Source organism: Rhinopithecus roxellana, chromosome 6 (assembly GCF_007565055.1).
Source record: "Rhinopithecus roxellana isolate Shanxi Qingling chromosome 6, ASM756505v1, whole genome shotgun sequence".
Taxonomy (NCBI): domain Eukaryota; kingdom Metazoa; phylum Chordata; class Mammalia; order Primates; family Cercopithecidae; genus Rhinopithecus; species Rhinopithecus roxellana.
In genome coordinates, this window is record NC_044554.1 from 97,449,914 (window position 1) to 97,475,098 (window position 25,185).

A 25,185-nucleotide genomic window follows, 5' to 3' on the forward strand; every position below is an offset into this window, starting at 1 on the left:
AGGCCTTTTATCTACACACTTGCACCGTTTTTCCCATAGCAGAAAAACATTTCTGTACCCTACATCCAGAGGGAAAGCAAAAAAGTAAAGAGGGACCATACATTTTTCAGAAGAATAGGGGCAGGAGTGTTTCTTCCTGGAAAGGGACTGCTTTGCACCTCTGTGTTACCTTCCTGGCCCCTGTAGGCATTTGAGTTTGCAAATTCCTATATCATATGTTGCTGCAAAGAGCCTGCACTTTATGCAGGGAGGTTGAGTGAAATCTTATTTTCATTGTGGGACAAGGAGAATCTCTGGAGAGGTCTACAGCAATGATAAGCTTAGACACGACCAGAGGCCCTTTGGTACAGTAACACCAGTTCCCTCCGTTTTTTGTGTAAAATCCTTGTATACACTGAGATAAACCTGCAGCAAGTCCAACTGGGTCTCTTAGAAACCATTCGATTCTCTAGCCTTGGAGGTCAGGGGCAAGCTCTTAGCCATGGCTTTGCAGGGACTACATGATTCAGTGGTGAAGGTTTGAGCTCACACTGGTTGGAGCCTGCTTAGCTCAGTGAGCCTTGATTGGTTAGAAAAAGGAAAAGTACATTTAATGTTACTATGTTTCATATTTGGAAACCAAGAGGGGGAAGGTTAGAAAAATGCAGAAGCTAGTGATTCCCAAACAAGGAGGTATACATAATAGACTTTCCTGAGGAACAGAGAGCTCTGTTTTTATTAAAAGGGGTGGGAATGTTATTTGGAGACTTTTTTGTTTTGTAAAAGCAAGATGGTATCTAATAGGTAGGACCTTTCTCATGAGCCCCCTGATGCAGACCCTCAAGTTTGTTCCCTCTCACAGAAGATCACAGCCAGGAACATTCCTGGGGCCCCCAGAATCTGGAAGCAGCAAGTTCCAGAAGGTTTTAGGCAAAAGGAAGGGCACAGAGTGCTACACTTTCCAGAACCTTCCAGAACATTCCATGTACCTTCAAGCAAAAGGGGTTGATGATTTTTCAAACCATCCAACTGGAAGCCTTTCCATGGCCACCCAGAACTGGGCCCACTCCACTCTGGTAGTGTCCATCCTCACCTGCCTGCGATCATTTTCAGGCTGAAGCTGAACACAGAGGGGTCTCACTGCCTGCCCCTCTAAAGCAGAATCAGCTTTGTGCAAGACGAGGTGTGTGGGAGGCCTTCTGAAGGACCCCATCTGGTTCCCATGGTAACACTTCTTCCTGGTCCCTCTCCTCCATGTCTCAACTTTCTCTGCTTCTTACCTGCCCTGGGGATGGGAGGCTCAACCTGGTAGCTGCTGCCTCCTAAAGGCTGCTCCCCAATTCATGATAGTGGAGAAAGGCTCAGACCTGCCCAACCTTTGCCCCTTTTTCCCTTTCAGTTGCAAACTCTACCCCATGTCCATCATGAAGGAGAGCCAAAAAAAAAAAAAAAAGTCCGGGCACGGTGGCTCACGTCTGTAATTCCAGCACTTTGGGAGGCCAAGGCAGGCGGATCACCTGAGGTCAGGAGTTCGAGACCAGCCTGACCAATGTGGAGAAACCCCGTCTCTACTAAAAATACAAAATTAGCCGGGCTTGGTGACACATGCCTGTAATCCCAGCTCCTTGGGAGGCTGAGGCAAGAGAATGGCTTGAATCTGGGAGGTGGAGGTTGCGGTGAGCTGAGATCACTCCATTGCACTCCAGCCTGGGCAACAAGAGCAAAACTCCATCTCAAAAACAAAAACGAAAAAACAGCAGAGGCCCATGCATTTTCAGAAAAATGGGGCAAGAGTACTTTTTCGTGGGAATAGACTGCTTTGCACCCTGGAAGCTTGCACCAGGAACGGGAAGCCAGGGCAAAAGGGGCCCAGCCTGCCCCCGACTGTGCTGAAGAGAGCACGGGGGAGAGGTCTTCCAAGGCTGCTCAGTCTTCGGTCATCTCAGCAGGAACTCAGCAGTTCTGGTGTCCGTTGGCCTCCAGCAGCGGAAGTGCCAGCAGTGAAGAGAGTAGAACCAAGACCAAGGTGGGATGGAGGTTCTGAAGTGGGTACTCCCAGTGCTTGAACTGTGCCCCTACTAGCGGGCCACTCTGTCTAGGCCTGAGGTTCTAAAGCCCCCACAGCCCAATCCCTCTAGCGACAGCCGACATCTCTAAAAGGCCCATCAAGCAGTTGCTGCCCCCAGGTCATCAGGGATGAGGACCATCCATCTCATAGAGCACCCCTAACATTTTTTTTGGCGGGGGACAGAGTTTCACTTTTGTTGTCCAGGCTGGAGTGCAGTGGCGTGATCTTGACCCCCTGCAACCTCTGCCTCCCGGGTTCAAGCAATTCTCCTGCCTCAGCCTCCTGAGTAGCTGGGATTACAAGTCCCTACCACCATGCCTGGCTAATTTTTCTATTTTTGGTAGAGATGAGTTTTCACCATGTTGGCCAGGCTGGTCTTGAACTACTGACTTCAGGTGATCCATTCGCCTTGGTCTCCCAAAGTGCTAGGATTACAGGCATGAGCCACCGCACCTGGCCTCATCCCTAATTTAAGAGCCTCGGGCTGGGCGCGGTGGCTTACGCCTGCAATCCCAGCACTTTGGGAGGCCGAGGCGGGCGATTACAAGGTCTTGGCTTTGACCTCTGGTTCTAGGTGACCCAACCCTTTAGAGATTCAAAGGCTCCACACACACACACACATTTCAAACAGATACCTCAACTGTACCTCACTGACTGTTCTTTCTCATCCTTATTTCTCCAAAGGTGCCATTTGGGGCGGGTGGGGGGAGGGGCTTCTCTTCCAGTAAAAAACTTAAGTGAAAAGTAAAGCGACCCCAACACCTCCCTCTTTCCAGATGGTTACGTCCTTATTAACATGGACCAAGACCATATTAGCTTTGTAGGCTTCACACAACACTGTGACTGTCCCCTTTTGTTTGCAAGAACTTCCACACCTCCCTGCCAAACTGCATCTCATTGGACTTGACCTAAGCTGACTCGGGGTATATCCCATCTCCTTGTCCCACACTCATCATCCAAACTGGCACCTAGCGTTCCCCCTGGCTGAGGACAGATGCTATCAGTCCTGCAAAACGCCCTCCATCACTCCGTGGGGACCGTCATTTGGCAGGCCAGAGAAGACCAGGTACCATCCCGATTGGGCTTACGGGCAACCCGGGAAAAGAAGGTGCATACAAGAGAGGCAATTGGAGAACCAAGATGGAGCAGTGAGCGCTTCTGACCGGAAGTGCTGGGAAGTTAAGATTTAGGAAAGGCTCTCACGGGTTGGTAATCAGAGAAGGCTTCATGGAAGAGGCAGCAGCGGTGTTGGACCTGGACAGCTGGGCTTTGCATGGGCAGAAAGGAAGGGAGAGCATCTCAAAAGTAGGAAGTGGAAGCACAGGAGCTGAGCTGTGGAGGCTGCAACAGCAGAGAGGAGTCTGGCAGCATCGTCATCCTCATCATCACATTTATTGACGGCCCCTAAGAGGTGGGGCTGGGGACAGAACGTACAAAGACAAGGACCTGCCCTCAAAAAGTTTCCATTCTAAGGAGACAGGGACAGAAAAATACAGAATGGTCTCTCCTGGGGATGGCCCACTCTCACCTGCGCAGGTCAGAAGCCCCTGGCCTACCTTGCCCCAGGGTCTGGAGCATGTGCGGACACGTAGTAGCCCCAGGGCCACAGTGTCCCTGTCCCCACAGCCAAGGCCTGACCACTTGGCTTCTAGGCCGTGGGCCCCAGAATCTGGGGGAAAGGTAGGCTCAGGACATGATGTAAAACACTCCTGGCGGCCTTGGCGTTGTGCGAGCCCAGTGGAGTGGTGGGGTGCGACAGGTCCCCTTGGCAAGGCCCCTGGGGGACCCAGGCATCTTCCCAGGCGCCCCGTAGGTGAGTCAAGTTCTTTCATGGGGCTGGTCCATCACCCTGGAGGCCCCGGGGCAGGGAAACAAAAAAGGCAGGGTGTCTTCAGCGCCAGAGGCATAAAGCCCTGCCCACCCACCCCCAGCCCCCTCTCTGGCCTCTTCGAGGGGGCCCTCCTCCCCAGCTCAGCCTCCAGGGCCAGGGCCTGCCTGAGGCCAGGGGGAGGGGCCTGCCCCTCCCCCCACCCAGGCAGTGGGGGAGGAGGAGGAGCCAGGCATCAAGTTTGTCTAGGCCCCCCCACTGGGGGGCCACACCCTGGATCCTACCGGTGGGGGGGCTCTGGCTGCGAGGGCCGAGGGCTCAGCAGAGGGGCCGGGCCGAGGGGGCACCCGGGGGAGCCCTTCAATGGGGGTAATGGGCGGGAGTCCAAGGGGGGCAGGCTCCGGGGTACTGCTGGTGGCCCCCGGGCGGCCCCAGTGGGCAGGACAGCTGCAGCAGGGAAGGATTTGGGGGGATCAGCAGCCGAGGTGGGGGCCGGCTGGGCAGAGCGCTCCCGACGCCGCAGCAGCTCCTGCAGCTTCTCCGCCTGCGTCCGCCTCAGGTGGGCCAGGGCGCGGCCACGCTGGAAGGCAGGCAGGAAGGCCTCCAGGCTTTGCTCCCCCAGCAGCAGCTGCTCCATCTGCTCCTGGGCCGGGAGGGAAGGGAGGGCTTGGGAGGGGCACGACCACAGACTGGAGACTGGTCCTCACTCCTTCCCACCCTGAGGCCCTCCCCATGGAGATCACCCATCAGCTGAGGGACAGGGCACCTGCTTTCTAGCCTGGGCCTGCCTCTGACCACTTGCTGAGTGAACTGCAGACAAATGTCCTCCTAACTACTTTTTTTTTTTTTTTTTTCTGAGACAGTCTCACTGTGGCCCAGGCCGGAGTGCAGTGGCGTGATCAAGGCTCACTGTAACCTCCGCCTCCCGGGTTCAAGCAATTCTCTTGCCTCAGCCTCCCAAGTAGCTGAGATGACAGGCATGCACCACCACGCCCGGCTAATTTTTGTTGTATTTTTAGTAGAGACGGGGTTTTGCCATGTTGCTCAGGCTGGTCTCGAACTCCTGACCTTAGGTGATCCGCCTACCTCAGTCTCCCAAAGTGCTGGGATTACAGGCGTGAGCCACCGCGCCCAGCCCTAACTTCAAAAATAAGGATGCCATCACCAAACCTGGGTCAGCAATGAGGCAGGAGCAGAGGCAGGGACACATGTGAAGTATAGACTTAACATGTCCTTCGGGGGCCCGCCACCTTCAGCTCACTGAGCGCTGCACTCCCAACCCAGCACAAAGTCTGCCCCAGCTCCTCTGCAGCCCCAGATCCACGCTGCCCTGGCCCAGTCACAGGGGAGCCCGAAAAATAATTCACAGGTAGGAAAGTGAGCCCTGCTGGCTGTCCAGTGCTGGCGGACAGCAATGCTAGGCTCTCCTATGGGCCAGGCATTCAGGGTGGGCTTCCCAGAGGAGGGGCTCCCCAGCCTAAGGTGTAAGAATGAGCCAGGGGGTGGTGGAGAATGGATCTCCCTCTTGGCCCCCAGCCCCAGCCACCCCTCCCCTCACCTCTGCCTCCTGCTCCGCCTCTTCTAGCTCAGCCTGCAGCCAGCCCAGCGCGCAGTGGGGACTCCAGCGATGCATGCTCTCCTCTGAGGGCCACAGAGGGACAGAGTGACAGGCCAGGACCCCGAGCTTGCACTCTCCCATTGACCCCATGTGATTCTATATTCCCCTTTCCTCTGGTCTAGAGCCTCAGTTTCCTCATCTGTACCGTGCCCATGTGACCGCTTTGTGGGTACGGCCCCTACCAAGGTTCTGCCCCTCTTACTAGTGCAAAAGAGACAGGGGAGGCTTTGTCCCCCACAGCACCTCAGGGGGACCCTGGGTACTGGGTCCCCTCTCTCCCACCCAACAATCCCCATTTCTTCTCACTTCCTCAACTCTATTGCCCAGGAGACCAGGAGCAGGTCTGCCCAAGTCCCATCCATCAGAGCCTGGCACTTCCCAAGGCCAACCCACCGGATGGCCAGCTGCCCCCACCAGCCCCAGGCGGTTCTCCCAGACATGCCCTCACCCAGTCGTTGCAGCTTGTCGGCACAGTTCTCGGCCACCTCGCGAAGCTCCTGGTATTTGATGGCCAGGGCAGCTCGGCCCATCTCCAGGCGGGGCCGCAAGGCCAGGTTCTCCTTGGCCAGTGCGTAGTTGGAGGCCAGGCAGGCCTCACGCTCCAGCTGCAGGCCCTGGAACTGCGGGCAGAGAGGAGCTAAGAGGCCCGCTCAGGGGATCTGCCCCATCCACCCTACTGGGTGACCATGCCTGCGGGCCAGGCCAAAGGCACCTGTGAGGCCCCAGCCTTCAGGGTGGCGAACCCAACAGGTGAAGGGACGGCGACAGGCCAGGACCAGACCTGGCTCTGCCCTGAGCTCCCACTCTGGCCTCAGTTTCCTCTTTTACAAATCGAGTTAAAAACATCCACCTTACGGGGTTGTTGCAAGACTTAAGTGAGGAAAACTATAAAGGCCTCTACAAATGTTAGTTAATTTTTAATTTTTCAATTAATATGTCTGCTCAGGTCCCGGAGGAGTGCCCCTCCCTCCTCTGCCCCATTTTCCATGCATGGACAGCTTCCCTCTCACTCCAGGCCTTTGTCTGCTTCCTCCTCAGGTGTTTGCACCGAAAACACTCCCACCCCCTGCTCATCCTCTCCAGAGGGGTGTCTGCACCCCGTCCCCTCACAGCACCCCCTCGGGTCACCCTCTCTTCCCTTCCCACCCCCTCCTCTGCCTCCAGTGGAATCCTCACACCCCAAGGAATACACACCCCCTTTTCCTCCCTGCTCCGGGCTTACAGCAGCCCCTGGCCCTGGAGAAGGCTTTTTCCTTGTCTCTAGCAGGGCCCAGCCTCCCCTCCCTGCCCCTAGAGAACGCACTCCCCTCCATCTGTCCCCTGTGAGATGCACAAGCCCCTCCTCGCCCGCCTGCTTTCAACACACACTTTCCCTTTCTGCCCCCACAGACAACCAGCCCGGGCCTATCTCCCGTGAAATATACAACTTTCTCTTACGGTGGCCTATGCAATACACACGGCAGCTTCCACCACCCCTCCCCAGCGCCAGGCACAAAGCCCCCTCTTGCGGCCCCAGAATGCGTAGACCCCCCAACAGCCCCTCCAGGTATCAAACAGGCCTCTAGTTCTCCCAGTGGAAGGCGCCTCCTCTTTCTGGCCCTTACAGAACGTGGGTGTGCGAGCCAGGGCCCCCCACAACACAGCCCCCCGGAACACACCTCCCCGGAGCATCCGCTGTAGGACACGCCTCGTGGCCATCCCGGAGGTGCACAGGTGCCCCCCCCCGGTCCCCGGCGCCCCACCCGCCCCAGGCCAGCTCCAAGCGCCCCATCCCCTGGGGGGTGGCTCCGCGGGGCCCACTCGTACGTGCCAGGCTCCGCGCCCACGGGCGGCCCCGCGGCCCGGCCCGCGCGGCCCTTCGCCCGGGCGGCAGGTCCCGCAGGCCGCTGCCCGTCCCCCGCGCCCCCCGCCCGCGCCCCCCGCGCTACCTTCCTGCTGAGCCGCACGATCCGGTCCAGCTTGGGCTCATCCTGAAGCAGGTCCCGGAGCTGCCCGGTGCTGAGGATCCCAAAGCGCCCCGGGCTGCCGGGCTCCGGCCCCGCCCGCGCCGCCCGGGCCCGGTACATGCCGCCCGCCCGCGCCCCCAGCTCGGCTGCTGGCTCGGCCCGCTCGGCCCGCTCCGCCCCGGCTCCGCTCCGCTCCGCTCCGGCTCCGGGATCCGCTCCGGCTCCGGTCGCACGCGGCGCTCCGCCGCCAGGGGGCGCCCCGCCCGCTCTTAAAGGAGCCGCGGCGCCGGGGCTGGGGGTGGGGCAGGGAGGGGGCGGGCCGCACCCCTCCCCGCCCCGGCTGCGCCACGCCGGGCCTCGCTTCCCGCACCCCAGGATCTCCCCGCAGCCGGATCTCCCCGCCCCTCCCGGAATCTGAGCCGCCCTACTCTGCGCCCCAGCACCTGGCCCTGGCTCACCACGCCCCCAGGCACGGACTCTCCCACCTCAGACGGATACAATTTGCAGAGCCCGTGCACATTTTCCCCTCCGATGGCAACAACAATTTTCTGACTTTGGCCGGGCGCCAGGAGCTCCTGCCTTGCAGCCCTCCCCAAGCCTCAGTTTTGTCTTCTGTAAAGTGGGGTTTTTGATGGTGAGCACTGACTGCTGGCTGGGCACGGTGGCTCTCTCCTGTAATTCCAGCGATTTGGGAGACCGAGAAGGGAGGATCGCTTGAGGCCAGGAGTTTGAGACCAGCTTGGGCAACATAACAAGATCCCCGTCTCTATTTAAAAAAAAATTTTAAAAATTGTCAAAAGAGTGAAAATAACAGTTTTAAAAAGTATTAAAATGTTTTTAAAAAGTATCTGGACGTGGTGGCATGCGTCTGTAGTCCTAGCTACTCGGGAGGCAGAGGTGGGAGATTGCTTGAGCTCAGTTTTGAGACCAGCCTGGGCAACACAGCAAGGCCCCATCTCTATAAAAATAAAATTAAAATGCTGAGGGATAGTGATATGGCTAGCGATGTTATAATGAATACACGTAGTAGGTCAATACCCACTATGCGTTATTTTAGAGATGCAGAAACATCACAGAGGCCGGGCACGGTAGCTCACGCCTGTAATCCCAGCACTTTGGGAGTCCGAGGCGGGTGGATCATTTGAGGTCAGAAGTTTGAGACCAGCCTGACCAACAAAAATTAGCCAGGCATGGTGGCGGGCGCCTGTAATTCCAGCTACTCGGGTGGCTGAGGCAGGAGAATCACTTGAACATGGGAGGTGGAGGTTGCAATGAGCTGAGATCACACCACTGCACTCCAGCCTGGGCAACCGAGTGAGACTCCATGCTCTGTCTCAAAGAAAAAAAAGAAAAAAAAGAGATGATGTCTCCCCAAAGTCACATTACAGGTAAATGATATAGTCCCATTTCTTCTCATTTATACAGTGTCCACAGAGCATACGCTGCTGCTCTGTGCTGAACACTGGGCTAGGCCCGGTGGGACATTGTCCCTGCCCTCAGGGAGTTCATGGATTAAGACAGAGTTCCATTCCCACTCAGATAACTCTACTATAAGACAAATGGCAGGTGTCACCCCATGATAGCTTTGTGATTCCCATGTGATCCCCGATATGTCCTGTACCTTGTCTTTACAAATAGGCTTAGCCATTGTCCCCATTTCAGGAAATAGACACTCAGAAATTAAGTCAGACAATGAGTGACCCAGTCTGGGCAACATAGTAAGACCTCCGTCTCTACCAAAAAATAAAAAATAAATTAGCTGGCCGTGGTGGCTCATGCCTGTAGCCCCAGCTCCTTAGGAGGCTGAGGCTGAAAGACCACTTGAGCCCAGGAGGTTGGGGCTGCAGTGACCTGTAATTTTGCCACTGCACTCCAGCCTGGGAAACAGAGTGAGACTCGTCTCAAAGAAAAAAACGACAACTGAGCTTGTTCCACTTTAATACACTGCTACAGAAGTACAAAGGGCGATTAGGAAGGCTTACCAGAGGAGATGGCATTTGAGCTGGGTTTCAGAGGTTGAATAGGAGTTCTGAAGTTGAAGGAGAAAATAATGAAAGCAAACAGAAATCCATATGCCAAGGCATAGAGGCGGGAAGAGCTGAGCAAGGACTGTCTCCATCCAGCCATAGCACCGTGGGCAGGCATGGTGCCAATGTCTGGGAGAAACGGCAGGACAGGCTTGTTGACAGACCATAAAAGTCTACATTTTTTAAAAAACATTTCTACATTTTTATGATAACTAAAATTGGTTTTCCCCTTGAAGACTCATCTGAAATATCACCACTTCCAGGAAACCCTCTCCACCTTCCCAGGCTAGGGCGTTATTTCTTTTCCTCTGGACTCACATAGTCCCTTCACTGTTTCTTTTTAGACAGTCTCCCTCTGTCACCCAGGCTGGAGTCAGTAGCGTGATCTCAGCTCACTGCAACCTCTGCCGCCCAGGTTCAAACAATTCTCCTGTCTAAGCCTCCGAAGTAGCTGGGATCACAGGCATGCACCACCATGCCCGGGTAATTTTTTTTTTTTTTTTTTTTTTTTTTTTTTTGAGACGGAGTCTCACTCTGTCACCCAGGCTGGAGTACAGTGGCACGATCTCAGCTCACTACAAGCTCTGCCTCCCAGGTTCACGGCATTCTCCTGCCTCAGCCTCCCAAGTAGCTGGGACTACAGGCACCTGCCACCATGCCTGGCTAATTTTTTGTATTTTTAGTAGAGACAGGGTTACCCAGGTTACCATGTTACCCAGGGTGGTCTCGATCTCCTGACCTCATGATCCACCCACCTCGGCCTCCCAAAGTGCTGGGATTATAGGCGTGAGCCACCGCACGCGGCCTTTTTGTGTGTGTTTGTAGTAGAGATGGGGTTTTCACCATGATGGCCAGCTTGGTCTTGAACTCGTGACCTCAAGTGATCCACCCACCTCGGTGTCCCAAAATGTTGGGATTACAACCGTGCCTGGCCCCCTTCACCATTTCTTTCAGCCCTTACCTTGCCTGTGGACTTCTCTTTGGTTCCGTTATTTTCTCCTTCAATTTCAGAATTCCTATTGAACCTTTGAAGCCCAGCTCAAAAGTCACGTCCTCTGGTAAGCCTTTCTGAGCTCCCCAGTTTGCTCTGCCTCCTCAGGGCCCATTGTGTTCACTAAGTGTTCAGGAGTCCCCTAGATACTCCCTCTATCCAGCCCTCCCTTGGCCCCTCCCACTTTGTGTTACAAGCCTTCTTCAACCTAAAAGGCAGTGGTCAGCTCCAATGGGAGGCTCCTACCTCAGCTTGCCCCCTTTCTCGCTGATCTCCCTTTGTTCAGCCTCAATACCCCACAACAATTCCCCCCGTAAACCTTCCCCATACTCCTCAGACACCCAAGTTCACTCCTGCCCCTCAGCAGATAACTCTCCTGCCAGTTCCTGTCTCCACATCTTTGCTTTTTTTTTTTTTTTGAGACATTGTCTCATTGTGTTGTCCAGGCAAGAATGCAGTGGCTCCTTCATAGCTCAGTGTAGCCTCGAACTCCTGGGCTCAAAGGATCCTCCCACCTCAGCCTCCCCCGTAGCTAGGACTACGGGCCTGCACCACTGTGCCCAGCTAATTTTTTATTTTTATTTTTTGTAGCAATATGAACTTGCTATATTATCCAGGCTGGTCTTGAACTCCTGGACTCAAGTGATCCTCACACCATGGTCTCCTAAAGTGCTGGGATTACAGGTATGAGCCACCACGCCTGGCTGCATGTTCTTTGTCTCTGTCCAGAGCCCTTCCTTCCCTACTGCCTCCAGGAAGGACAACCTGTCTTCATACCAAAGCCAACCCAGGTACCCTTGCTATGGGTCTCACTTTCACCTGTCTCCTTCACTCCTTTAAGATGCCTTGGGAGGGGCACCGTGGCTCACGCCTATAATTTCAGCACTTTGAGAGGCCAAAGGGGCGAATCACCTGAGGTCAGGAGTTCAAGACCAGCCTGGCCAACATGGTGAAACACTGTCTCTACTAAAACTACAAAAATGAGCTGGGCATGGTGGCTCACACCTGTAGTCCCAGCTACTCAGGAGGCTAAGGCAGGAGAATTGCTTGAACTCAGCAGGTGGAGGCTGCAGTGAGCCAAGATTGTGCCACCACATTTCAGCCTGGATGACAGAGCAAGAGTCCATCTTCAAAAAAAAAAAAAAAAAAAAAAATGCCTTGTTCCACTACACTAGTAGTGAATGCCTGTCTGTCTGTCTGTCTCTCTCTCTCTCTCTCTGTCTCTTTTACCGGTAATTTCTGCCTTTAGACTTCCCTTTCTCTCCCCACCCAACATTTTGAAAGTACCCTCTACACCCTGCACTTCCTCTGTCCATTTTTCTCACCACTCCCCCTTGTTCTGTGACTCAGTCTAATTTCACTCCCTCCCACCATTTCAAGTGCATCCCTCTAGCCAAGGTTACCAACCACCTTCTTACTGCTAGTGGCCTGCTTTTTCACGTTCAATACGATGAGCCACCCTTCTCTTTTTGACCACATAGAATTCAGAGCTCAGACATTTCATAGCTGTTAGGTTGGCACAAATTAAAAAGTCCAGTAACATCAAGTGTTGGTGAGGAAAGGGAGAACCAGGAACTCTTATGTAATGTTAGTAGAAGACAGAATCAGTTCAGTTTGGAGAACACTTTAACCAACTGGGTAATTCAAAGATGCTCATGTCACACCTACTCATTTGTTTCCCTCTGTGGTAGATCCAATAATTCCACCTTGTCCCAAAAGACATCCCCATGGTAACCCTGGAACCTGTAAATATGTTACCTTACATGGCATCAGGGACTCTACAAATGCAGTTGAGTTAAGAATCTTGGCCAGGCATGGTGTCTCACATCTATAATCCCAGCACTTTGGGAGTCTGAAGCGGGCAGATCACCTGAGGTTGGGAGTTTGAGACCAGCCTGACCAACATGGAGAAACCTTGTCTCTACTAAAAATACAAAATTACCCGGGCGTGGTGGTGCATCCTGTAATCCCAGCTACTTTGGAGGCTGAGGCAGGAGGCTCGCTTGAACCTGGGAGGTGGAGGTTGCAGCGAGCCGAGATCACGCCATTGCACTCCACCTTGGGCAACAAAAGCGAAACTCCATCTCAAGAAAAAAAAAAAAAGGGAGAAGAAAAGAAAAAACTAATTTTGAGATGGTTGGGAGGCTGAGGCAGGAGAATTGCTTGAACCTGGGAGGCAGAGCTTCAGTGAGCCGAGATGGCACCACTCATTGCAGCCTAGGTGACAGAGCAAGTCTCCATCTCTAAAATTAAAAAAAAAAAAAAAAATGCTGGTCATGGTGGCTCACACCTGTAATCCCAGCACTTCGGGAGGCCAAGGCAGGCGGATCACGAGGTCAGGAGATCAACACCATCCTGGCTAACATGGTGAAACCCCATCTCTACTAAAAATACAAAAAAAAAAGTAGCTGGGCATGGTGGCAGGCGCCTGTAGTCCCAGCTACTCAGGAGGCTAAGGCAGGAGAATGGCATGAACCCAGGAGGCAGAGCTTGCAGTGAGCCGAGATCACACGACTGCACTCCAGCCTGGGTGACAGAGCAAGACTCCATCTCAAAAAAAAAAAAAAAGAATCTTGAGGTGGGCCAGGCTTGGTGGCTCATGCGTGTAATCCCAGCACTTTGGGAGGCTAAGGCAGAAGGATCACTTGACCCCAAGAGTTCAAGACCAGCCTGGACAACATAGTGAGACCCCCATCTCTACAAACAAAATTTTTTTTAAGTAGCCAGGTATGGTGGTGCATGCCTGTAGTCCCAGCTACTCAGGAGGCTGAGGCAGAAGGATCACTTGGTTTCAGGAGGTAAATGCTACCATGAGCTATGATAGTGCCACTGCACTCCAGCCTGGGCAACAGAGCAAGACCCTGACTCAAAAAAAAAAAAAAAGATTCTTGAGATGCAGTGAGCATCCTAGATCACCAAGTTGGACCCAATGTAATCACAAGGGTTCTTATAAGAGGGAGGAAGGAAGGTCAGAATCTGAGAAGGAAATCTGATAGTGGAAGCAGAGGGTCAGAGTCAGAGAGAAACTGGAAGACACTACCTTGGTAGCTTTGAAGATGAAGGAAGAAGCCATAAGCCAAGGAATGCAGGCAACCTTTGGAAGCAGAAAAAGGCAAGGGAATGGACTCGGCCCCTGGGGACTCCAGGAGGACACCTTGATTTTAGCCCAATAAAGCCCATTTGGGGCAGGGCATGGTGGTTCACGTCTGTAATTCCAGCACTTTGGGAGGCGGAGGTGGGCAGATCACTTGAGCTTAGGAGTTTGAGACCAGCCTGGCCAACATGGTGAGACCCCATCTGTACTAAAAATACAAAAATTAGCTGGGTGTGGTGGGGCCCACCCATAATCCCAGCTACTCAAAAGGCTGAGGCACAAGAATAGCTTGAACCCGGGAGGTGGAGGTTGCAGTGAGCCGAGACTGCGCCACTGCACTCCAGCCTGGGCGACAGAGCGAGACTCTGTCTCAAAAGGAACAAACAACCATTTTGGGCTCCTGACATCCAGAAGTATAATTTGAATTGTCTAAAGCCACTGATTTTGTGTTAATTTGTTACAGTGGCTATAGGAAATTAATATGAACTTCCAAAAAATTTCTCCCTCTTGGACTAGGAGGCAGGGACAGGAAGAATTCTTATTATTATTATTATTTGTCTTTTATTTTTGAGACAGAGTTTTGCTCTGTTGCCCAGGCTGAGCGTGTGGTGGCACGATCTTGGCTCATTACAACCTCCACCTCCCGGGTTCAAGCGATTCTCGTGCCTCAGCCATCTGAGTAGCTGGGATTACAGGCGTGTGCCACCACGTCCAGCTAATTTTTGTATTTTTAGTAGAGACAGGGTTTCCCCATGTTGGCCAGGCTGGTCTCCAACTCCTGACCTCAGGGGCTCCGCTCACCTCAGCCTCCCACAGTGCTGGAATTACAGGCGTGAGCCAGCGCGCCCTGCCTGTATTATTTGTAGTAGCCACAAAACCTGGAAACAATCCAAATGTCCAACCATAGGAGAATGACAAAGACGCCAGCGTGTCTTCATACAGGGGAGTACTTCATACTACACAGCAACAAAAATGAGAAAATACATCCACGCATGTGAATTTGAATGACTCTCAAACAACACTGAGTGAAAAAGGGAAGCAGCAGAAAAATATATTCATTATACTACTGTTTATATAAAGCTTAGGAACAGGCAAAATTGGCCAGGCACGGTGGCTCACGCCTGTAATCCCAATACTTTGGGAGGCCGAGGTGGGCGGATCACGAGGTCAAGAGTTCAAGACCAGCCTGACAAACAAGGTGAAACCCCGTTTCTACCAAAAATACAAAACATTAGCCAGGTATGGTGGCACGCGCCCGTCATCCCAGCTACTCGGGAGGCTGAGGCAGGAGAATTGCTTGAACCCGGGAGGCGGAGGTTGCAGTGAGCCGAGATTGCGCCACTGCACTCCAGCCTGGGTGAGAGTGTCAGACTCCATCTAAGAAGGAAAGAAAGAGAGAGAGAGAGGAGGGAAGGAAGAGAGAGAGAGAGGGAGGGGGAGAGAGAGAGGAGAGAAAAGAAAGAAAAGAGGAAGAAGAAGAGAGGACGAGAAAAGAAGAAAGAAGAGAAAGGAAAAAGAAAGAAAAGGAAAGACAAAGAAAGAAAGAAGAAGAAAGAAAGAAAGACAAAGACCGAAAGAAAGAAGACAGAACGCCCAAGAAGAAAGAGAAGGGAGAATCAACAAAAAAGACAGAGGGAAGGGAGCGAGTGGGAGAGAGAGAGCAGGGAGGGCGGGGAGGGGGAGAGAGAGGAGGAGGAAAAAGAAAAAGAAAGAAAGAGAGAGAGAGAGAGACGGGAGGGAGGGAGGAAGGAAGGAAGGAAGAAAAAGAAAGAAAGGAAGAAAGAAGGAGAAAGCAAGCAAGCCAAACTGCCCGGTCTACTGGCTCACACCTGTAATCTCAGCGCCTGAGAGGCTGAGGCAGGAGGATTGCTTGAGCCGGAGACATCGAGGGTGCAGTGAGATGTGATCCTGCCACTGCACTCCAGCCTGGGTGACCGAGCAAAACCCTGTCTAGAAAAGAAAAGAAACAGGCAAAACTATATTTTATGTTGCTTGGAGATACATACAGAGTGAAACTTTGGAAACAATAAACATGAAATTCAGAAGTGTAGCTGTCTGACAGAAGGGCTTTGGAGTTGGCAGAGAGACTCTGGGAACTTTAATGACATTGATGGTTTGATTTTTTCTTCTTAGAGACAGGGTCTCACTGTGTTGGCCAGGCTGGTCTCGAACTCCTGGGCTCAAGCGATCCTCCCCTCTCAACCTCCCAAAGTGCTAGGATTACAGGCATGAGCCATGGTGCCCTGTTGGCACAATCAATCATAGAACATTCTCATCTCCCCCAAAAGAAACCTCGTACCCTGGCACCTCACACCTGTAATCTCAGCGCTTTGGGAGGCCAAGACGAATGGATCACCTGAGGTCAGGAGCTCGAGACCAGCCTGGCCAACATGGTAAAACCCCATCTCTACTAAAAATGCAAAAATTAGCCAGGCATTGGCTGGGCACAGTGGCTCACGCCTGTAATCCCAACACTTTGGGAGGCCGAGGCGGGCGGATCACAAGGTCAGGAGATCGAGTCCATACTGGCTAACACGGTGAAACCCCCTCTCTACTAAAAATACAAAAAAAATTTAGCCGGGCGTGGCGGCTTGCATCTGTAGTCCCAGCTGCTGCGGAGGCTGAGGCAGGAGAATGGCGTGAACCCGGGAGGCAGAGCTTGCAGTGAGCCGAGATCACGCCACTGCATTCCAGCCTGGGTGACAGAGCAAGACTCAGTCTCAAAAAAAAAAAAAAAAAAAATTAGCCGGGCCTGGTGGTGGGCACGTGTAATCCCAGCTACTCGTGAAGCTGAGGCAGGAGAATCGCTTGAACCCGGGAGGTGGAGGTTGCAGTGAGCTGAGATCTTAACAGTGACTCTGCATTTGCCCCCAAGCCTGCCCCACCTAGCTCTGGCAACCACAAATCTACTTTCTTTCTCTATAGATTGGCCTATCCTGCACATTTCCTATAAATTGAATCATATATGGTCTTTTGTGACTGGCTTTTTTTTTTTCTTTGTTTTTGAGACAGAGTCTCGCTCTTGTCGCCTAGGCTGGAGTGCAATGGCATAATCTTGGCTCACTGCAACCTCTACCTCCTGGGTTCATGCCATCCTCCTGCCTCAGCCTCCCAAGTAGCTGGGATTACAGGCACCCGCCACTATACCCAGCTACTTTTTGTATTTTCAGTAGAGACGGGGTTTCTCCATGTTGGCCAGGCTGGCCTCGAACTCCTGACCCCATGATTCTCCAGCCTCGGCCCCCCAAAGTGCTGGGATTATAGGTGTGAGCCACGGCGCCCTGCCAGTGACTGGCTGCTTTTATTCAGCATAATGTTTTCAAGATTCATTCACATTGCAGCATTATCAGTGCCTAATTCGTTTTGATTTTTTTTATTGTGGTAAAATATATGTAACATAAAATGTATCATTTAAACCACTTAAATGAACAGCGCAGTAGCATTAAGTATATTCACATTGTTGTGCAACCGTCACCATCATCCACTTCCAGAATTTTCCTCACCTTCCCAAACTGAAACTCCATTCCCATGAAACGCTCACTTCTCATTCCTCTTCCCCACAGCCTCTGGCACGCACCATTCTACTTTCTGTCTCTAATAATTTCATTACTCCAAGTACTGCATATAAATGGACTCATACAGTATTTTTTCTTTTGTGACTGGATTATTTCATTCAGTATAATGTTTTCTCTTTTGAGATGGAGTCTCGCTCTGTCGTCCAGACTGGAGTCCAGCAGCACAATCACAGCTCACTGCAGCTTCAAACTCCTGGGCTCAAGCAATCCTCCTGCCTCAGCTTCCCAAGTCACTGGGACCAAAGACATGCTACCATGCCTGGCTAATTTTTTTTTTTTTTTTTTTTTTGAGATGGAGTCTTGCTCTGTCACCCAGGCTGGAATGCAGTGGTGTGATCTTGGCTCGCTGCAACCTCTTCCTCCCGGGTTCAAGCGATTCTCCTGCCTCAGCCTTCCGAGTAGCTGGGATAACAGCCGGGTGCCACCAACCTGGCCAAGTTTTTTGTTGTTGTTGTTGTATTTTTTTTTTTTTTTTTTTTTTTTTTTGAGACGGAGTCTTGCTCTGCCGCCCAGGCTGGAGTGCAGTGGCCGGATCTCAGCTCACTGCAAGCTCCGCCTCCCGGGTTTACGCCATTCTCCTGCCTCAGCCTCCCGAGTAGCTGGGACTACAGGCGCCCGCTACCTCGCCTGGCTAGTTTTTTGTATTTTTTAGTAGAGACGGGGTTTCACCATGTTAGCCAGGATGGTCTCGATCTCCTGACCTCATGATCCGCCCGTCTCGGCCTCCCAAAGTGCTGGGATTACAGGCTTGAGCCACCGCGCCCGGCCTGTTTTTGTATTTTTAGTAGAAACAGGGTTTTACCAGTTGGCCAGGCTGGTCTCGACCTCCTGACCATGTGATTCTCCCTCCTCGGCCTCCCAAAGTGCTGGGGTTACAGGCATGAACCATCACGTCTGGCCCCTGGCTAATTTTTTATTTTATTTTATCTTATTTTATTTTATTTTATTTATTTTGAGACAGTATTGTTTTGTCGCCCAGGCTGGAGTTCAGTGGCATGATCTGGGCTCACTGCAACCTCCTCCTCCCTGGCTCAAGCGATTCTCCTGCCTCAGCCTCCCGAATAGCTGGGATTACAGGTGGGCACCACCACGCCCGGCTAATTTTCGTATTTTTAGTAAAGATGGGGTTTCAAGATGTTGGTCAGGCTGGTCTCGAAGTCCTGACCTCAAGTGATCCTCCTGCCTTAGCCTCCCAAAGTGCTGGGATTACAGGCCTAAACCATTGCACCTGGCCAACTTCATTCCTTTTTAAGGCTAAATAATATTTGGTGTATGTCTGTTGTGCTTTTTATGGCTGAATAATATTCTATTATAATGAATGTACCATAAGTTGTTTACCCACTCATCAGTTGGTGAACATTGGGGTTTTTCCACTTTGGGGCTATTATGCATAATGCTATGAACATTCGCATATAAATCTTTGTGTGACATATGTTTTCGTTTCTCTTGGGTATATACTGAGGAGTGAATATATGATAACTCTATGTTTAGCTTTTTGAGGAAAGGCCAGACTGCTTTCCAAAGCAGCTGTACCACTTTACATTTACACTAGCAATGCACAAGGGTTCCAATTTCTTTATTTTATTTTATTTTATTTTATTTTATTTTATTTTATTTTATTTTATTTTTGAGACAGGGTCTCTCTCTGTCCCCCAGGCTGGGGTGTAATGGTGTGATCATGGCTCACTGAAGCCTCAACTTTCTGGGCTCAAGTGATCCTCCCGCCTTAGCCTTCTGAGTAGCTGGGACTACAGGTGTGCACCACCATGACTGACTAATTTTTTACATTTTTTTTTTTGTAGAAATGGGGTCTCACTATGTTGCCCAGGCTAGTCTCAAACTCCTGACCTCAAGTGATCCTCCCACGTCAGCCTCCCAAAGGGCTGGGATTACAGGTTGAGCCACCACACCCAGCCAAGGGTTCCAATTTCTTTGCCAACACTTGCTTCCTGTCGTTTTTAATTATAGCCACCCTAGTGGGTGTGAAGTGGCATCTCATAATTTGATTTGTGTTTCTCTGATGACTAATGGTATCGAGCATCTTTTCTTGTACAGTACTTATTGGCCATTTGTAGATCTTCTCTGTAAAAAATGTGTATTAAGACTGCCTCGGCTGGGCACGGTGGCTCACACCTGTAATCACAGCACTTTGGGAGGCTGAGGCGGGTGGATCACGAGGCCAGGAGATCGAGACCATCCTGGCTAACACGGTGAAACCCTGTCTCTACTAAAAATACAAAAAATTAACCGTGTATAACCTGTGGTGGCAGGCGCCTGTAGTCCTAGCTACTCGGGAGGCTGAGGCAGGAGGATGGCATGAACCCGGGAGGTGGAGGTTGCAGTGAGCCAAGATGGTGCCACTGCACTCCAGCCTGGGCGACAGAGCAAGACTCCGTCTCAAAAAAAAAAAAAGACTCTTTGCCTCTGTTTTTATTTTTCCTTTTTCAACTTTTTTTTTTTTTTTTTTTTTTGAGACAGAGTCTGGCTCTGTTACCCAGGCTGGAGTGCAGTGGCACCATCTTGGCTCACTGCAACCTCTGCCTCCCAGGTTCAAGTAATTCTCCTGCCTCAGCCTCCTGAGTAGCTGGGATTACAAGTCCCTGCCACCACACCCAGTTAATTTTTGTATTTTTACTAGAGACAGGGTTTCACCATGTTGTGGTCAGGCTGGTCTTGAACTCCTGACCTCAAGTGATCCACCCACCTTGGCCTCCCAAAGTGCTGGGATTACAGGCATGAGCCACTGCACTCCGCCTCAACTTTTCTTTTCTTTTTTTTTTTTTTGAAGGCGGAGTCTCACTCTGTCTGTCACCAGGCTGGAGTGCAGTAGCAGGATCTCAGCTCACTGCAACCTCTGCCTCCCCGGTTCAAGCAATTCTCCTGCCTCAGCCTTCAGAGTAGCTGGGACTACAGGTGCACACCGCCACACCCAGCTAATTGTATTTTTTTTTTTTTTGAGATGGAGTCTTGCTTTGTTGCCCAGGCTGGAGTGCAGTGGCGCCATCTCAGCTCACTGCAAGCTCCGCCTCCCGAGTTCATGCCATTCTCCTGCCTCAGCCTCCAGAGTAGCTGGGACTACAGGCGCCCGCCACCACGCCCAGCTAATTTTTTGTATTTTTAGTAGAGACAGGGTCTCATCGTGTTAGCCAGGATGGTCTCGATCTCCTGACCTCGTTATCCGCCCGCCTCGGCCTCCCAAAGTGCTGTCATTACAGGCGTGAGCTACCGCGCCCGGCCTAATTTTTTTTTTTTTTTTTTGTATTTTTAGTAGAGATGGGGTTTCACCATGTTTGTCAGGCTGGTCTCAAACTCCTGACCTCAAGTGATCCACCCACCCAAAAATGCTGGGATCACAGGTGTGAGCCACCACACCCGGTCTCAACTTTTCTTTTAGAATCGGAAGGTACATGTGCAGATTTGTTACAAGGTATATTGCATGGTGCTGAGGTTTGAAGTATGACTGAACTCAAGTACTGAGCACAGTGTCCAACAGGTAGTTTTGTCTGCCCTTGTCTCCCTCTCTCTCCTCTCTATAGTCCCCAGTGTCTCCTGTTACCATCTGATATGTTTTGGCTGTGTCCCCACCCAAATCTCATCTTGAATTGCCACCTGTTGTGGGAGGGACCTAGTGGGAGGTAATTGAATCATGGGGGCAGGTCTTTCTCCTGCTGTTTTTGTGATAGTGAATAAGTCCCAGGAGATCCAATGGTTTTAAAAATAGCAGTTTCCCTGAAAAGCTCTCTTTGCCTGCTGCCATCCACTTAAGACGTGACTTGCTCCTCCTTGCCTCCTGCCATGTTTGTGAGGCCTCCCTAGCTACGTGGAACTGTAAGTCCATTAAACCCTTTTTCCTGTATAAATTACCCAGTCTTGGGTATGTCTTTATCAGCAGTATGAAAATGGACTAATACGCCATCTTTGTGTTCATATATACCCAATGTTTAGCTCCCACTTACAAGTGAGAACATGTAGTATATCATTTTCTATTTCTGTGTTAGTTTGCTTAGGATAATGGCCTCCAACTGCATTCGTGTTGCTGCAAAGGATATGATTTTTCTTCCTTTTTATGGCTGTGTAGTATTCTATGGTGTATCCATACCACATTTTCTTTATCCAAAGCACCATTGATGGGCACCTGGGTTCATTACATGTTTTTGTTATTGTGAATAGCATTGCAATGATCATACAATTTGCCCATGTTTTCATTGGGCTATCTTTATATCATAAGAGTTCTTTATATATCTGAGAAACTAGTCCTTTATCAGATATATGATTTGCAATTTTGTTTCCCTCTGTAGGTTGTCTTTATTCTCTTCATGATGTCTTTTGAAGCACAAAAGTTTTTTTATTCTATTTTGGTGAAGTCCTTTTTTTTTGAAATGGAGTCTCGCACTGTTGCCCAGGCTGGAGTGCAGTGGCACAATCTCAGCTCACTGCAAGCTCCACCTTCTGGGTTCACACCATTCTTCTGCCTCAGCCTCCCGAGTAGCTGGTACTACAAGTGCCCAGCACCACGCCTGGCTAATTTTTTTTATTTTTTTAGTAGAGACCGGGTTTCACCATGTTAGCCAGGATGGTCTCGATCTCCTGACCTCGTGATCCACCTGCCTCGGCTGGGATTACAGGCGTGAGCCACCGTGCCCGGCCGGGGAAGTCCATTTTATCTATTTTTTCTTCTCTTGCTTGTGCTTTAGTGTCCTATCTAAAAAACCATTTTCTCAATCAAGGTCACAAAGATTTACCTTTTTTTTTTTTCTTTGAGGCCGAGTCTTACTCTGTCACCCAGGCTGGAGTGTAGTGGTGTGATCATGGCTCACTGCAACCTCCACCTCCCAGGTTCGAGTGATTCTCCTGCCTCAGCCTCCTGAGTAGCTGGGATTACAGGTGCCTGCCACCATGCCTGACTAATTTTTGTATTTTTAGTAGAGACAGGGCCAAGCTGGTCTTGAACTGATCTCAGGTGATCCACCCACCTCAGCCTCAAAAATGCTGGGATTACAGGTATAAACCACTGCACCTGGCCCACAAAGATTCACTTTTTCTTTTTTTTTTTTTTTTTTTTTTTTTTGAGGCGGAGTCTCGCTCTGTCGCCCGGACTGGAGTGCAGTGGCCAGATCTCAGCTCACTGCAAGCTCCGCCTCCCGGGTTTACGCCATTCTCCTGCCTCAGCCTCCCGAGTAGCTGGGACTACAGGCGCCCGCCACCTCGCCCGGCTAGTTTTTGTATTTTTTTTAGTAGAGACGGGGTTTCACCGTGTTAGCCAGGATGGTCTCGATCTCCTGACCTCGTGATCCGCCCGTCTCGGCCTCCCAAAGTGCTGGGATTACAGGCTTGAGCCACCGCGCCCGGCCTTTTTTTTTTTTTTTTTTTTTTTTTTTGAGACAGAGTCTCGCTCTGTCACCCAGGCTGGAGTACAGTGGTGGGATCTTGACTCACTACAACCTCCTCCTCCAGGGTTCAAGCGATCCTCATGCCTCACCCTCCCAAGTCGCTGAAACCACAGGTGTGCGCCACCGTGCCTGACTAATTTATTTTGTATTTTTAGTAGAGATGGGGTCTTTTTATGTTGCCCAGGCTGCTCTCAAACTCCTGACCTCAAGTGAGGGAGGCTTGCCTTGGCCTCCCAAAGTGCTGGGATTACAATAATTCCTAATCTGCTTTGTGTCACTACAGGTTACCCTACATTTTCTTGAATTTTATGTAAATGAATCATATAGTATATACTTTCTGGGGGGCTTTTAAACTCAGAATTATTATTATTATTATTATTATTATTATTATTATTATTATTATTTCAAGACAGGGTCTCACTCTGTCACCAAGGCAGGAATGCAGTGGCACGATCACGACTCACTGCAGCCTCGACCTCCTGGGCTCAAGCAATCCTCCCGACTAAGCCTTCCAAGTAGCTGGGACTACCGCCATGCACCACCATGCCTGGCTACTTTATTTATTTTTATTTTTTATAGAGGTATAATCCCACTACGTTGCCCAGGCTGGTCTTGAACTCCTCGGTTCAAGCTATCCACCCATGACAGCCTACCAAAGTGCCGGGATTACAGGTGTGAGCCCCTGTGGTTGGCCCATTCCCCAATCATATGCTGCATTTCCACACCTCTTCTGCCTTAGCTCAAGACGTAACTTCACCTAGGACGCTCTTCCTCCCAGTTGGGCGGGAGAGAACCAGGAGTTTGAGACCAGCCAACATGGTGAAACTCTGTCTCTACTAAAAATACTGAAATTAGCTGGGTGGTGGTACATGCTGTAATCCCAGCTACTTAGGAGGCGGAGGCAAGAGAATCCCTTGAAGCTGGGAGGTGGAGATTGCAGTGAGCCGAGATTGCGCCACCACACTCCAGCCTGGGTGACAGAGCAATACTCCATCTCAAAAAAAAAAAAAAAAAAAGAAGAAGAAAGGAATGCTATTTCTCCCAATGTCTGATCCTAAAGCTGAAGGTTGTTGAAGAACTGACTCATCCTTCTCATCCTAGCCTCTCATGTACAGACCAAATCAGTCCTTCTTTTGTGGCACACTCCCTCACAACTCTGATGCCAGCCTGCCCTGTACTGGAATTCTTAGGGAGTAACCTGTCCCCACTGTTAGACCAGAGGTCCTCTGAGGGCAAGGACAGCATTTATGTCATTTCTTCAGTTCCAGCTTCCCGCTCAGGATCTTCACACGGCAGGTACAGACAGCCAGGACACCAGGGCTCAAATTCCAGCTCCGTCACTTACCGCCGGTAGGAACCTCAGACAAATGACCCAACTTCTCTGTGCCTCTGTCTTTTCATCTGTAAAATGGGGGGAACACACTCACTTCATCTGGTTGCGGAAGGGATTAAATGATTAACCCACATAAACGGCTTAGTAGGTGTGGGCAGGACCCCGGCAAGTAGTAAGTGTTTGGTAAACGTTAGTTGGAAATGATGCTGGGGGGCCGGGCACGGTGGCTCACTCCTGTAATCCCAGCACTTTGGGAGGCCGAGGCGGGCAGATCACTAGGTCAGGAGATCGAGACCATCCTGGCTAACACGCTGAAACCCTGTCTCTACTAAAAATATAAAAAATTAGCTGCCCATGGTGGTGGTGCCTGTAGTCCCAGCTACTTAGGAGGCTGAGGCAGGAGAATCGCTTGAACCCGGGAGGCAGAGCTTGCAATGAGCCGAGATGGTGCCACTGCACTCCAGCCTGGGCAACAGAGCAAGACTCTATCTCAAAAAAAAAGAAGAAGAAGGAGGAGGAGGGAGGGGAGGAGGAGGGGGGGAGGAGGGAGGAGGAGGAGGGGGGAGGAGGAAGAAGAAGAAGAAGGAGGAGGAGGAGGAGGAGGAAGAAGGAAGAAGAAGGAAGAAGGAAGAAGGAAGAAGAAGGAAGAAGAAGAAGAAGAAAAGAAGAAGAAGTGATACTGAGGTCAGGTGCGGTGGCTCATGCCTGTAATCCCAACACTTTGGGAGGCCGAGGCACACAGATCACCTGAGGTCAGGAGTTCAAGACCAGCATGGTCAACATGGAGAAACCCCGTCTCTACTAAGAATACAAAAATTAGCCAGGTGTGGTGGTGGGCGCCTGTAATCCCAGCTACTTGGGAGGCTGAGGCAGGAGAATCGCTTAAACCTGGGAGGCAGAGGTTGCAGTGAGCCGAGATCACTGCCCTCCAGCCTGGGCGACAAGAGCGAAACTCTGTCTCAAAAAAAAAAAAAAAAAAGTAGGCCGGGTGCGGTGGCTCAAGCCTGTAATCTCAGCACTTTGGGAGGCCGAGACGGGCGGATCACGAGGTCAGGAGATCGAGACCATCCTGGCTAACACGGTGAAACCCCGTCTCTACTAAAAAAAACTACAAAAAACTAGCCGGGCGAGGTGGCGGGCGCCTGTAGTCCCAGCTACCCAGGAGGCTGAGGCAGGAGAATGGCGGGAACCCGGGAGGCGGAGCTTGCAGTGAGCTGAGATCTGGCCACAGCACTCCAGCCTGGGTGACAGACCAAGACTCCATCTCAAAAAAAAAAAAAAAGTAAAAGATAAAAGTGATAGTAACTTGTTGGGTTGAAGAGGGACTCTGCCCTAG

General features: G+C 51.3%; 1 protein-coding gene across 2 annotated transcripts; it reads right to left on the reverse strand.

Moving 5' to 3' along the window:
- Nucleotides 1–3,420: 3,420 nt before the first annotated feature.
- Nucleotides 3,421–7,676, reverse strand: VPS37D (VPS37D subunit of ESCRT-I). Of its 2 annotated transcripts, none has more exons than XM_030931927.1 (4): nt 7,422–7,676; nt 5,942–6,113; nt 5,434–5,516; nt 3,421–4,518 (listed from the first exon to the last, which is right to left on the reverse strand). In XM_030931927.1, the coding sequence occupies exons 1-4, from the start codon at nt 7,557–7,559 to the stop codon at nt 4,156–4,158; spliced, it is 756 nt and encodes a 251-aa protein (XP_030787787.1). In that variant the 5' UTR covers nt 7,560–7,676; the 3' UTR covers nt 3,421–4,155. The 2 variants fall into 2 exon arrangements, with proteins under 2 accessions (XP_030787787.1, XP_030787788.1); XM_030931928.1 differs by having other exon boundaries at nt 3,421–4,512; nt 7,422–7,614.
- Nucleotides 7,677–25,185: the final 17,509 nt, after the last annotated feature.